The sequence below is a fragment of the Rhincodon typus genome, chromosome 30 (genome assembly GCF_021869965.1).
Source record: "Rhincodon typus isolate 14 chromosome 30, sRhiTyp1.1, whole genome shotgun sequence".
Classification (NCBI taxonomy): Eukaryota; Metazoa; Chordata; class Chondrichthyes; order Orectolobiformes; family Rhincodontidae; genus Rhincodon; species Rhincodon typus.
In genome coordinates, this window is record NC_063361.1 from 33,989,975 (window position 1) to 34,005,500 (window position 15,526).

The window sequence follows — 15,526 nt, forward strand, 5'->3', positions numbered from 1 at the left end:
AAATGAATCATACCTTTTCATTCATCTTTCTGATCTCTTCGTGGTCTACTGGCTTAAAAACACTCCAGTTCCGATGAAAGTTTATCAACCTGAAATGTCTACTTTTCTTTTCACAATTGTTGCACGACCCATTTACCATTTTAAATTTTTTATTCTTCTTCACAATTTTAATGGTGATTAAACTACTAGTTTGACTCACTGGTGATAAAATATTTCAAAAGATCAACTATTCTTCTCAGCAGAAAACTGCAGCTTATTTTTCAGTGCTGATTTGTGCATTGCATTCATTGATGGGCGCAAAATTACCTTTATTCTGCCTACTTGATGGCCTTTCAGCAAAAAGAACTAATCTTGCAGTGGAAAATGACGTAATTTGTGGGATTAGAACCAAGGTGCAGTGGAAATGCAAGAAGGCCAGAAATATGAACATAAACATTTTCCCATATTAAATCTTAATTATGGGATCACTGCCTAAAACATTTACATTTCAATTTAATTAATGTCTGTGACACTATATGGTGAAAAGCAATACTATTATACTTGAGAGATAGTAGGAACTGCAGATGCTGGAGAATCTGAGATAACAAGGTGTAGAGCTGGATGAACACAGCAGGCCAAGCAGCAGAGGAGCAGGAAAGCTGATGTTTCGGGCCTAGACCCTTCTTCAGAAAAAAACTATTATACTTGCTCAATGTGAAGAAGATGCACTCAACTTTGAGTTCAACATTTAATAATACCTGAAGTGAATAACTGATGGAAAAGTTGGGCAAAATCTGATGTCTATCTTTTTAAGACAATCGAAAAAAATACAACTGCGTTAAGTATCCCAGGAATGGGAACTGAATCCGGGTTCTCAAATCTGGCCACCACTTGATCTTGATTGGCAAGTACACATATACGTAACAGTTGATAGGTCCAGGAGAAGGTACAATCACACAATCTGTCCACTTAAGCAGACTGCCTGAATTTACTTCAAGAATTTTCTAGTTAGGCAACATACTGCAGGGCAACTGTTGCCCATCAGAGTTTGCCACAAAAGTCAGCACCTTCAACATACATGGGGCAGGGGATGAAACTGTCAGGAAAAAACAATTCTTTTGAGAGAAAAGAACTTTTGAACACTGTAACCACAAAACCATTATTCCCATGGAGCATATAAATTAAGCTACAAAGGTCAGAGAGTTCATTTTCTGACAATTGTTCTTTATTAAACACAGATCCTAAGATCCATGGCAGGTCATGGCTTGGCGCAGGGTACAATTTCAAAGCATTCCTGCATGTCCACATAACATCCAAGGGCTCAGGAAGGTGGAATTAGCCTACCTCAATTGGATGACTGCTGTCCAGGGCATCAAGTTCCAGAGCTCGTGTGTAGTCAGCAGATACAAACTGGGTCCAGATATCATATTCTGGGAAGCAGTGGTCAACACAGAGGTACTCAATCCAGGAAGCAAAACCCTCATTCAACCAAAGATGGGTCCACCACTCCTGCAATCATAAACATTACATCCAAACAAATGTAACATATTTTCATTTAAATGACAGTACAAATATTCTAATAGTCATCCCAAGGACAAAATTATGGCTGCAGCTAACCTTCCATTTTTGTGTCTGCGAGACAGTGTCATTGTTGAAGTACTTTGAAATCTGAAGGACTCTGCAATAGACTAAAATCAAATAACACGAGGACTCTTTGTTAAAGCCTGGACCTTTGATGTGCAGAAGTCTGGGTTTAAAAATCCTCAGTACTCAAATTTTCTAGGATTAATCACTTCAGCAAATATTTCTAGAGGTGATGAAAAACAGAAAATTCCACATTCTCAAAATGTTTATCCACCAGAGTTAGCAGTTCTGAACAATCATGTAAGCATAGAGCTCTCTCCTGCTGTGAAGGGAGGAATTTAATGACTACTGTTGTGAAGTTGGGTACAGAACTTGTGGATTGGGAGGAAGGAAGTTAGAATTTGGTGGTTCTAACATGCTCGGGGGAAAGCATTGTATAGTTCCTTTAAAAGATGTGCTTTTTCTGTGCTTAGAGATTTAAAGAGGATGTCTGTGAGTAACAGCTTGAAAGTTTGCAAGTACACAGATAGCACCCAAATTCAAACATTTGTATCAATAAGCTGTACAGTTAGCAGGCCAACCAGCAGTTCTTTTTTTTAAAATCAAAAAAACAGGCTTTTGAATTTAGCCAATTTGAACCGGCACTTAGATACCAAAAACCAATTCAATTAAACCTGATGGTTTTGACAACACACGATCAATCCTATTGTAAGAAATATTAATGTCATCAAGGGTATAAAAGAAGGGGGCAGTTGGACAAAGCCCCAGAGCTAACTGCCATCTGCCAGAGCTAACAGCCCTCAGTCGAGAGGATAGCTGGCTCTCACAGCCTACTCTATTGTCTTAGAGAAAGCACCATCTAAATAACAAAGGTATCCACAACACAATTAGTTAACATTTCTGACAGAAGAATCTATGGAGAAGGCGTTCCTGACAGAAGAATCAACAGAAAAATCACAGAACAGTCCGGAAGACGTCACCTGGCTGTAATTTGGAGAGACATTTTCCTACTTTTTAAAATTTGATTTAAGTGGGATTTGCAGTTATTGGAACAACATGCCATTTGAATCTTGCTTTATTCAGGAAAAACTTGTAGTTAGAAGGGGTTTATTCGGTTTGTTATTAGTTTAGTTAATTTGCTCACTGTTAGATAAATAAATTGTTACTTGTTGATTTTCAAGTGCGTGTCAGGGATTTATTTTTATGTAACCACTAGAAGTTGCTGAAAGGCAGGTTACACTGCTTTTCTCACTCCTTTTACAGATTATAGGGCAAGGTGCTCCTCTTTGGTTGTTTCAGTTTTATTTCTCAGAGGGGGTGGGGTCAACCTCCGCTTTACAACGCTAAAATATATAGACAGTGTGTTTCTGCACTTCCAATAGTCTCAGATCATTAATGCCAGACTTTTCAGGTCTACAGGACAGCAAGGAATAAGTAAAATATATTGGCCCACTTGTGTCATTACGTTCCAAGAATAAAAATAACTAGAGCCAGGTGCGCATTTTAAAATGCTCCAAAGTAATTCCTTCTTTCATTTATAAAGCAAACGATCAGGAGTTTATTTCTCATATTTGGCCTTCTTTTTAGGATCGTCAGTTTTGATCTGTCCACGATGCTCATCAGTTCATTTCCAAAAACCTAAATCAAACAATTACATCTCTCCTCATTAGATTACAAAAATACTTTAATCTCAGAAGCACTGCTAGGTATTAGCCAAAAGGCTTCTTCAGATTTCACTGAATTTCTCATCTATTTCACCCTGTGGTCTGCAATGCTCACAGAATTGTATCGTTTCCACTCCTGTTTCTTAGCTGTTTCAATGTGGGTTTTGTTTTAACACAAGTCCCTAGACATCCTCTCACTCCAATGTTGTGATAGAATGTATCCAAACTGACATCTTACCTCTTTTCCACCAACACTTTCATATCTTCTCTGAAAATGTTATTGCTAATAAGTTCTCCTTGAACCTACACCAAGACTCCACTAAAGCTACTATATCCTATCACACCATACTTATTAACAGCACTGTTACACTCAAACATTTATTTTTCATTTGCTGATTAAAATGAATCAAACATAACTACATACATGACGTTTCTCAGCAGAGAAGCATGACTCTAGTGCTTGAAGAATTAAGATATCAAATGAAGCAATGTTCTAGATCCCTGTACAAAGGTCTTAAGACATAATCCTATCTGCACTGAACAAAAACAAAACTGCCGGACTAGGCTAATTTAGGATATCCCATTGGCATGAACGAGTTTCCGTGCTGTACAACTCTATGACTATGTTGGAAATCAGAAACAAAGCAAAAATTGTTGGGAAATCTCAGCAGGTCTGGCAGCACCTATGGAGACAAAACAGAGTAAACATTTCAGGTCCAGTCACCCTTCTTCAGAACTGAATGCTGACTCTGCTTTCTCTCCACAGATGCAGGCAGACCTGCTGACTTTTCCCAACATTTTCTGTTTTTATAATCCTATCTGTACTGCATTCGTTCAATCAAAACTGCAGTAGCTAATTTGTCATCCGTTAGCATGCAGCCTGGCTGTTGCGTCAGCCGTGCAGCTTTGGACCAAGATTTACAGTATACCCCAATAAATTAGATTAACTTCTCTAGATAATGATACATAGAAGTAATCATACATAAAAAGGAGCATTAGAAGGCTCAACCCTATTTCCAACAGGCACAAGTACACAGAAAAACAACACACCAACTGATTCACAACTAGTTTCACCAAAACATTTCAATCATTAAATATTACTTAATGTATTGACCTCATCTTAAAGAAGTAAAATTTAAGATAATCACTTGATTTGGCTTTTGGGAACATACACATTAACTAGATGAGCACAAAAGAATAAAACTCAGAGGATCCAATGCCCAATTTCAGAAATATAATATTGAATTTAAAAAGAAAGAAAGAAAACAAGCTTTCAAATGATATCTTTAACGCTTATTTTGCTGCGCTAGGTTTTGTTCGAGCGGCACTATATGAACATTTAAACACCCGTCCCCTAGTTTTCTTGCAAAATCTTGCAACTAGAAATCAACATCTTGATTCCAGTACCACTTGGACTCACAAAAAAAAAGTGGGGTCCATTGAATGTGACTGCACGTCTCAACAGGTGCAATTTTCTACCATAAAAACAATAATCATATTATTTGCACAAGTGTTGTTTACAAGATCAATGTCAATCTTTTGGCTTTATTTTCCTGTGTGTTGACTGTAATGATAGCAAAGGCCATGAACTTTGAAGCAAATAAATGAATAGCAGTAAACAAAAAACTAAGAACTGTGGATGCTGGAAATCTGAAACAAAAGCAGAAATTCCTGGAGAACCTCAGCAGGTCTGGCAGCAAATGTGGAGAGAAAGCAGAGTCAACATTTCAAGTCCAGTGACCCTTATTCAGAATGCTGCAGTTAAAATTAATATTTTAATTTAAATGGATACAGAAAAGCAAGTTAACATGTGAAGTGGTTCCAGAAGGAAAGAATTGCTGGAATTCATGGTTTACAATACAGACATCAATACAGTGAAAGATAATTCAGACATTTAATCATAGAATGGTCAGGTTTACAACAACAGCAATTTTCCACATTGCTCATTCCTCTGATGTCCATAGCTGAATCAGTATTAAGATTATTAAGTAAAACATGATTTAAAATCTTAACCTGTTTTTTCTCAGGTGACTCTACATGAAAATAATTCAAAATAACTCAATTTGGCACAAATTAACAACTTAAGAACAAGATAGCTGTTTGAGAAATAAATCAGTTGCACTTCTGAACTTGGGTTTAAAACAATGTTGGTTTCCTGAGAATATCTACAATGTGCTTCAAAACAACCTACCAAATTTAGTTTAAGCTGGTTTAAGAATGATTAACCAGTAGACAGTGTTGAAGCAGCATAAAATTACAAGATATTGATAGATTAGGTACACACAAAGCTGTGGCAGATGGAATTTAATATAAGCAAATGTGAGGTTATCCATTTCAGACTGAAAGAAAAGATCAATGTTTCTTTTTAAAGAATGCATAAAGATAAATATAGTGAACGTTCAAGATTTTTGGGGTTTAAGGCATAGTTCTTTAAAATACCACGAATGGGTGCAGAAAATAGTCAAGGCAGCTCATAGAATGCTGACCTTAAAACCTAAAGGATTGGAGTTTAAGGACATAGACATTATGCTGCAGTTATACAAAACCCTAGTTAGACCCCATTTAAGACTACTGTGAACAGATCTGGGCACTACACCTTAGGATGGATGTACTGGCCCTGGAGGGAGTTCAACAAAGGTCTACAAGGATGATACCTGGACTTCAAGGGCTAAATAATGAGGAGAGATTAGACAAAGTAAGCCTTTATTCCTCAAGAATTTAGAAGCTTTAGGGGTGATCTTATTGAGGTTTTCAGGACATTATCTACCCTGTCTTTCCCTGTTAATGATAAACTATTTCCACGAGTTGAATATTCTAGAACCAGGGGCACAGTCTAAGAATTATGGCCAGGCTATTCAGAAGACGTGTTAGAAAGCACTTCTACACACAATGGAGTAGTGAAGGTTTTTCCTCTTCCTTCAAATGACGGTCAATGCGAACTCAATTGTTAGATTTAAATTTGAGATAGACAATGTTTTATTAAAGAAGACTATCTAGGGATATGAGCCTAAGACAGGCATGTAGACTTAGCTGCAGATCAGCCATGATCTAATAGAATGGTACAGTTGGCTCAAGGGCCTGAATGACCCACTCCAGTTCTTATGTTCATAATTTTTTCAATTTACTAGATTCCAACAATGAATAATTTATAGGCATGCAGATTAACTTTTCAGTTTTTGGGATAACTTATTTTTCAGACAATAAGTGATGAAATGCTGTTGTGAAAACAAAGTTCAAACAAATCTTTGGGTCCACTGATTAACAGCAGGGCCTCAGTTTTAGTAATATAGCAGGCAACCCTTATGAAAAACCACATTAGTAATGACTAAATAACTTTACAATCTGTAAAGAAGTCCAAATGGCCAATATGCAACAAAGAGATTAAAATCCACCCAAAATTAATTTTTGACTATCTTTGCCCAGCAAATAAAAACCTACAAATTTCAGAGGAATAACAACCATTGGCAGGAACTAGGGGTGTGGCTGGGTGCGGGAAGGCAGACAATTGAAAGGAAAACACACAATCTTACACTAAATAAGGATCAGTAGGAAGCATTATACCCAACAGTATCCAATGCAGGAGCCTGATGAGCGTGTAAAGAGGAAAGAGGAGACACAAAAAGGAGACATGGTGGCTCAGTGGTGAGCATTGCTGCCTGACAGCCATCAGAGACCCAGGCTCGATTCCAGCCTTGGGCAACTGTGTGTGGAGTTTGCACACTCTCCCCATGTCTGCGTAGGTTTCCGCCAAGTGCTCCAGCTTCCTCTCGGTGCAGGGTTCCAAGGATGGTGCAGGGTTCCAAGGGATGGTGCAGGGGTGGGTGGGATGCTCTTCAAGGGTCGGTGTGAACTCTGAGCCAAATGGCCGGTTTCCACCTGTTGTGACTGTGTGATTCTATGAAAACTAAGGAGGTCATCCTACAACAAAAGGAGATTTTTTTTCCAAAGGAAAAAACAAAATCTGAAAGCTTTTGCTTGCAAGGCAGAATTTCAACAGCAACAGCCATTTGAAGGCAGGCAATTGTATTGTCAGTTTATACTTGGTCTAAATTATTTTCTAAGGCCCTCACACCTTTTACTGCAGATGCAGACAAATGGGTGCTGTACTGTTGCCAGAGCAGTAAATGAGCCAAAACAGCACTGAATAAATTTTGTAGACTTAGTTTATACTTCAGTGCTAAGTCTAAAAATGCTCGTCCTCCAGCAGCTTAAAAATCACAGACAGGCACGAAGGAAGCTGGAATTTATATAATTGCTTCATGCAGAGTGCTTTATTATTGAAAGTCTGATCGCTGATATAGACAACAGAATCAAAAAAGTCCATGAACTGAGTTGGACATGGTTCATAAAATAATTCAGAAGGTGGAATATACTATAGAATATGTAGGTGCACGTTCATGCCCCTTGTATCATGTTGGAAAAATATACAATTTAGAACGGACATGTCCATAGATGGTATGAAAAGAAAAACAAACTTGGTCCACCCTCTCAGGAGTTTGCCAAGCAGCACTGGTAAAGGCAGCGCAGGCTGCCTCTCATCTTGCTCAGAGGATCATTCGAACTGGTAACCAGTGATTCAAAAAGGACCAAACTGCATTACAGATAGTGTCATAATATCACTTCCAGACAACTGCGTTAGTCAGATATGACCTACGCTTAAGATGTGCAGGCTGACATTTTGAATTATCCAATACTTGGTCACACTACTTTTCTTCAGAGATTGCAGTAACTTTGTTTCCTTTATGGAGTTCAACTAGCTCTTTAGAATAACATTACTCGCAGAAAAGTGCTCCTACTACAATCACTAAACCCTAATGGACACAAACTGTTTAATTTTATGTACTGTTCTTTACTATTTTCAGAATGTCAGATTTTTTTTTTTACGACTTGCTATTATGGATTCATGGCAGCAGATCATCCCCATCTTCTCTAGGCAACTAGGAATGTGCAATAAATGATAGCTTGTTGACAATGCCATATCCTATGAAAAGATTTAAAAGGAAACTGAAAAGCAACTTGTTCACACAGAGGGTGGTTCATGTGTGGAATGAATTGCCAGAGGAAGTGACAGATGTAGGTCCAGTTACAATATTTAAAAGATATTTGGGTAGGTACATGAATAAGAAAGGTTTAGTAGGATAATGGGCCAAATGCAGGCAAGTGGGCGGCACAGTGCCTTACAGCGCCAGGGAGCCAGGCGACAGTGTGGAGCTTGCACATTGTCCCCATCTCTGTATGGGTTTCCTCCTAAAGTTCAAAGATGTGCACGTCAGCTGGACTGGCCATGCTAGATTGCCCATTGTGTCCAGGGATGTGCAGGTCAGCTGGACTGGCCATGCTAGATTGCCCATTGTGTCCAGGGATGGGCAGGTCAGCTGGACTGGCCATGCTAGATTGCCCATTGTGTCCAGGGATGGGCAGGTCAGCTGGACTGGCCATGCTAGATTGCCCAGTGTGTCCAGGGATGTGCGGGGTTGCAGGAGCGGGGTGCTCTTTGGAGGGTTGGAGTAGACTCAATGGGGCAAATAATCTGCTTCCCCACTGTAGGGAGTCTATTCTACTCTATGAAGTGAGACTAGTTTCGTCTGCGAAACTTGGTCTGCATGGATGAGTTGCTCCCAGGGGTCCATTTCCACGCTGTATGACTTTATTCAGGTTAGATAGCAACAATCTCATCTAGCACTCAAGAATGAAATTTAATTCTTGACATGTCCTTATTTATCAATTCATTATCGAGGCGCATTCATACTGGTAATGATAGCTGTCTTATAATCCCAAGTCACTCCAGCATTCAGTAAGATGACATTTCCCCCATAAAGAGACAAGGGAAGGCATAAACTAAAAATGATGTGGAAGTGCCGGCGTTGGACTGGGGTGGACAAGGTCAAAAATCACACTGCATCCGCGCTCTTCCCCAACACATGCACCCGCACTGTCCCCCCTCCCTCTCCCCCATGCACGGATACGCACTCTCCACCCCTTTCTTTCCCCCCCGCCCCACACACACAAATTTATGAGGCGAATTTGCAGGTACATTCTCTTTTTCAAAAGGCACACAATTTGTAGACAATGTGGCATTTTATAATTTCATACTTCAGGAACAAAACCAGTCTGACTTCCAAGTTAATACACCGCCAGATTCTAAACAAGGTCTCACACCTAAATTGCGTTGTATGACCTGACCTGTCACCTTTAATATACTGATAAAACTTTAGTTACCTTGGGCAGTGACTTAATGGAAATTCTTGGATTTGTATATCAATCAATCAAAACCTGCATCTCCTCTCTAACTGATTAAAGATTTAACAGCTATCTTAGGTTTGATCAATACATTCACATCAGTTCGATGACACTTCGATCTTTTGCTTATAAATTCTGTGTGTGATGTCACCTCTCTCACTAACATCTGAAGGAGCGAGATTCCGAAAACTTATGTCTTCAAATAAACCTGTTGGACCATAACAAACTAAAAAGGGCTTACAAAAATGCAAAAAACAGCACAGATCCTGCCAACAAGGAAAGATACAAAGATGAGCAAATGGCCAGAAAACAGCTTAAAACAGCTACTAAAAAGTATTAAAAGGAAACTTGCAAGGTTCATCAAAATGAATAAGGAGGAATTTTACAATTACACAAAGGGAAAGTGTTGGTCAACTGAAGACTAAATGTGGACACTGTCAATGACTACGGGGAAATGGGAGACGTGTTAAATAATTACAGAAATTGCTGGCAAAACCCAGTAGGTTTGGCAGCATCTGAAGAGAAAGCAGAGTTAACTTTTTGGGTCCAGTGATGCTTCTTCACTTGTCCTGAATTGTTAACTGCTTTCACTCCACAGTTGCTACTGGACTGCTGACATTTTTTGGCAATTTCTGTTTTTGTTTCTGATTTCCAGCGTCTGCAGTATGCTGAATAATTATTTTGCCCCAATGTTTACAGTAACAAAGCAGGATAGTTCGTGCACGTCTGGAATAAAGAGTGGATCAGGAACAGGGATTGAATAAAACTAATACAAGTAAAACACTGATAATGAGGAAACTAGTGGAACTGAAGTGTGACAAATCTCCAGCACCTGACAATTTTCATCCGATGGCATTAAATGAAGTACAGGGTCACATTGTAGATGACCCAAATATAACTGTTCAGAGCTCCCTAGATACAGAAGCTGTCCCTCTGGATTGGAAAACTGCGTGCCACTCTGTTTTTTAAGAAGGATGAAAGAGAAAAGCCAGGGAATTACAGACCAGTGAGCCTTGAAAAATTTCAGATAATTAGGGAGAGCCATCATGGAGTCATAACAGGTAGGTCATGCCTGACGAAGTTCTTCGTATTTTTTGAGCAGATGACTAAAGCAGTAGACAGGGAATTTTTTTAAAAAATTCAGAGGATGATGGCATCGCAGGCTAGGCCAACATTTATCGCCTATCCCAGAAGGCAGTTAAGAGTCAACCACACTGCTGTGGATCTGGAGTCACAATAGGCCAGACTAGCTAAGGATTGCTGTTTCCTTCCCTAAAGAACATTAATGAACCGGATTGAATCGTCAGGACAATTCACTTTGGATTCATGGTTATCATAAGACTCTCAATTCCAGATTTATTTATTTATTTATTTTATTTTATTTTTTTAAACTGAATTCATCTGCCATGGCTTTTTTTGAACTTGGGTCCACAGAACATTAGCTGGGTCTCTGGATTAACAGTTGAGTGATAATACTGCTAGGCCATCATCTCCCCTATGCAATGTTCATCGATGTTGTTGTGTATATGGACTTTCAAAAGGGATTTGATAAGGTTCCACATAAGAGGCTGTTACTAAGGTTGAAGACCATGCAATTGACACCAAATTACTGACACAGTTGGGAAATCAGTTGAGTTGCAGGTGACAGAAAGTAGAGAGAATGGGTAAGTACTCAAATTGGCAGATGTGACCAGTGGTATCCAACAGGATCTACGTTGGGGCCTCAATTATTCACCTTATTTGTAATGACTCAGATAACGGCACTGGAAGTTATAGATCCAAAGTTGCTGATGACACAAACTTAGGCAGCTTTGTGGACAGTGTAGATGATAGCATAAAATTCCAAAAGAATATTGATAGATGAGGTGAATGGGCAAAGTAGTGGGAGATGGAGTTCAATGTAAGCAAGTGTGAAGTTATCCTTTTTGGACTGAGAAAGGATAGATCAGGGTACTTTCTAGGTGGTATGAAGTTAAATACAGCAGATGTCCAAAGAGATTTGGGGCTCAGGTGCATAGGTCTTAAAAATGCTACAAACAACTGCAAACAAAAAAAAAATCAAGGCAGCCATTGGAATACTGGCCTTTGTCTCTCCAGGATCAGAGTATAAGATTTTAAGTTGCTACAGCTATGTAAAATCCTAGTTACACCCCACTTGAGTACTGCGAGCAGGTTCGGGCACCACACCTCAGCAAGGATATATTGGCCTTGGAGGGAGTATGAAGTAAATTTACAAGAATGATACCTGGACTTCAGGGTTAAGTTTATGAAGAGAGATAATACAAATTAGGCCTGTACTCTCTAAAAATCAGTAATTTATGGGGTGATGTGATTGAACTCTTCAAGATATTAACAGGAAGAGAAAGGGTAGATAAAATACAAACTATTTCCACTGGTTGGGGATTCTAGAACTAGGGGGCATAATCTGAGAATTAGGGCTAGGTCTTTGAGGAGAAAATGTCAGAAGTACTTTTGTAGACAAAGAGTGGTAGAGGTTTGGAACTCTCCACAACAAATTCAGTTGATGCTAGATCAGTGGTTAGTTTTAAATCTGAAATAGATAATACTTTCGCTTGTCAAAAAATTAACGAATATAGCCAAAGGTAGGCATATGGAGTTAGGCCACAGATCAGCCATGATCTAAATAAATGGCACTGCAGGCTCGCTGGGCTGAATGGTCCACTCGTTTCTAATTTCCCAATTTGAACCTAGTAAAATGGTGCCCAGTAACATACTTAGCCAATGTTAAAATGTTGACATGATAGGCCTTCAATACAAAGTCCAACAGATTCAAGTAAACTGTTATGCTTATTATATTTGGATTTATACGATAAATTCACATTGTTACAATCAAACATTGCACAAAAATCCTAGCACAGTGCTGCTGACTTCATACTAATCCTAACCGGACTTACTTTTTTTTCATTATTCATTCACGGGATGAGGGCATCGCTGACCAGGCAGCATTTATTGCCCAGAGGGCAGTTAAGAGCCAACTATATTACTGTAGGTCTAGAGTTACATGTGGGCCAGACCAGGTAAGGATGGCAGTTTCCTTCCCTAAAGGACGTTAGTGAACCAGATGGGTTTCTCCAACAATCAATAATGAGTTCATGGTCATCATTAGATTCTTAATTCCAAATATTTTTATTGAATTCAAATTCCACCATCTGCCATGGCAGGATTCGAACCAGAGTACCCAGAATGTTATCTGGGTCTCTGGATTGACAGTCCAGCGATAATACCACTCTGCCACTGCCTCCCCTACTTTTGCTTATGTTTAGTGAAGTGTGATCTGGCAGTGGCACAACAATATTCAAACTCCAATGTTGCTGCCTACACTTAAGTACTTGCAGAAATTCAACTCCTTAGGTCAGCAGACAACATATACAGATACACAAATAGAACTTGTGCTGCCCAGGTTATGCTGTCAATGTATATCGAGCATGTCAGTTTGGCTTAAAGCGTGACACAATATGCACTTATGATATGAATGCACCGGTACACATTTTTAACACTGGCTGGCATAACCTCAATATCTCTGAAAATTATTCTCATGTTGGATATATAGAATACAAACAAATACTCAGCAGGTTAGGCAGCATCTGTGGGATAGAGAAACAGTTAACTTTTCAGGTTGAATACCATTAAAATTCTGATATATATGACACCATGGTGATGTTGGTCTGTTCTGACAAGTCACAGACCTACAACGCTAACTGCTTCTCTAGCCACATATCCTACCTGACATGCTGAATGCTTCTAGCATTCGCTGTTTTCATTCTATTCTGGGAACAGATGGAAGGCGTAAAAGGTTTCAATTTAGAAGCTCCTGTGGGAATAAAATTCACAATAACATTTTGAGGTAAGAAAAAGAAATTTCATCACCTTCTGTCAGACACACACCAGGTAATTCAATTGCTGTTAAACACACGAGCGAAGAATAATTGAGGTACTTCGAAACTTAGTATCACACACTTCATTACAACCTAAAAAGACAGACTTCAGAGAACTAAAATCTACTACCTTCCGTAATCTGTAACACCTATTGCTTTTAGCTTGAATCAGACTTTGTAATAGTGATTGAACCGTGAATTATCCTGAACAGTGGTTCACTGGCACACTGAAATTCTGTGTTGCAGGCAGGACTTTGCCTGGAGACAAGTGTCGTACTTAAAACGGATCAAAGATAAACTGAGTTTTCACAAATACACTATTTTCCAAAAATTTGAACATTACCATGGTGACTAGATTTCCAAACCACTGATGAGCAAGTTCATGGCCGACTACCAAAGCGACCCACTGCTTCGACGAAGAGCAGGAGTTTTTGGGATCAATCAGAAGGGCCGTTTCTCTGGAGGAAATGAAAAATAAGTGATACATTTCAGGAACTAAGTAGTGCATTTTGAAGGTAAATAATTAAACCTTTAGAGCTTCTAGAAATACTTCAGGGTAAATTCACAAAGCAATTTTGGCCTACTCCACTTTGTAATTACACCAAGGTTCCATGCATCAGGTCAGTGCACTATTCATTACTTTAATTCCAAAGTTCAGATAGTGTGGAATGATGTTCAAGGATGATCCACACAGTCCATCCCACTTCACTCACCTCAATACTGATCTACTGGTGTATTGCAGTACCAGAGTATGTCCTTACAAAAAGACACTTCAGTTGACTCTAAACTTGTTAGAATCCTCAGAGCTTGAACTTCAAAAGTGTACTTCACATCATGTTGTACATTTAGTTCAGAGTGAAAAATTAAGTTCCCACCCAGATCTGAATTCCAAAATGTAAAATTCAATCTCACTGACCCCAAAATTCAAAGTGAATCGAAGTACTGATGCAGCTGTGACCATTAATTTTGAATAACTGAATCATACAGGCAACCTGGTCTCACTCCAACTTTGAGAGACTAAGTTCTGAAGAAGGGTGACTGAACTTGAAACATTAACCCTGTTTCCTCTGCAGAGATGATGCCATATCTCCAGAGTTTCTCTAGCAATTTCTGTTTTTGTTTGTTTGAGATACTGATAGCAGTTAGAGCAAAAGAATGGATGCTGTGCCCTAAGCAGAGGAAAATGAAATAGGATTTTGGGTTCTTGAGGGGTGCCCACTTTTCCATTTTGGACTAATATAGCCATTTCTAGTTAGCTTTCCCACACCAACTGTCAAAATTCCCACCGGAGAATGGTCACTTGAGTGGGGGAGGACAGCCTGAACATGCATCCCACGTTAGGAGAGAATGCCGTAAGGGAGATGAGGAAAAGAATCAACAAAACAAGAACTTGGTTTGAACTGCTAAAGAATGCCATTAGCTCATCCACATAAACAAGGATACCAAAAACACTGCTTATTCATGTTTCTGGTTTCTAAGTTAAAGCTTTAAATATTGATTATTACATTGCAAAAGACCACACATTTTCCCTTTGGGAATATGAACTGAAATCAAAGTTGCATTACTAAAACTGAGATACACGGAGAGTTTTGCAACGTGAAAATCAAATGCTGCATATTTCAGAATTGTATAATACTGTATTGCTTTCTGAAGCAGTGAAGAGAAAAATATGAGACAAAGTGGCACCAAGTGTCTGGATGCCTTGCAGTGTGCTAAAATGCTACAAGTACGAGGGAAGCAGAGAGAAGGAAACATCCAGACCCTGCAGACAGAAAGCATCCATCTCTCCCTCCCTCTCCATGTGGAAAAAAGACAGAAAATCCCAAAAAATTTCTAACAAGACCTAGGTCCACCTGATCAACCACTGAACTAAAGCAAGACAGCTACCCTATAGCCAACAGCATTTATTATTGATAAAATCAAAAGGACTGACAGAAAATAACTTTCTATACCTTGCAGTCTAGACTTTTAATCTTTGGAATTTTGTTTATCCCGCCAAGGTTCTTATTTTTTTAAACCCATAATGCGTGTTAAACACTTGCCTTGTGTCTGTCAAATTGAGTATATGTAGGGGGTTCAAATAAGTGGTACAGTAGTAAATTAGAAATTCTGTTCTTTTGCATTTTTGCATATTGTGATACAATAACAAGTTGTTTTGTATTA

At 39.0% G+C, this 15,526-nt stretch overlaps 1 protein-coding gene across 2 annotated transcripts in view; it reads right to left on the reverse strand.

Annotated features, from left to right (window-relative positions):
* The window catches only part of npepps (aminopeptidase puromycin sensitive), a 139,258-nt gene that overhangs the window by 72,662 nt on the left and 51,070 nt on the right, over positions 1-15,526 (reverse strand). For both annotated transcript variants that reach the window (XM_048614467.1, XM_048614468.1), the window contains exons 8-9: positions 13,707-13,821; positions 1,324-1,488 (exon numbers count right to left, since the gene is read on the reverse strand). In XM_048614467.1, coding sequence (XP_048470424.1) covers positions 1,324-1,488; positions 13,707-13,821 — 280 coding nt within the window. The remainder of the gene's footprint in view (positions 1-1,323; positions 1,489-13,706; positions 13,822-15,526) is intronic.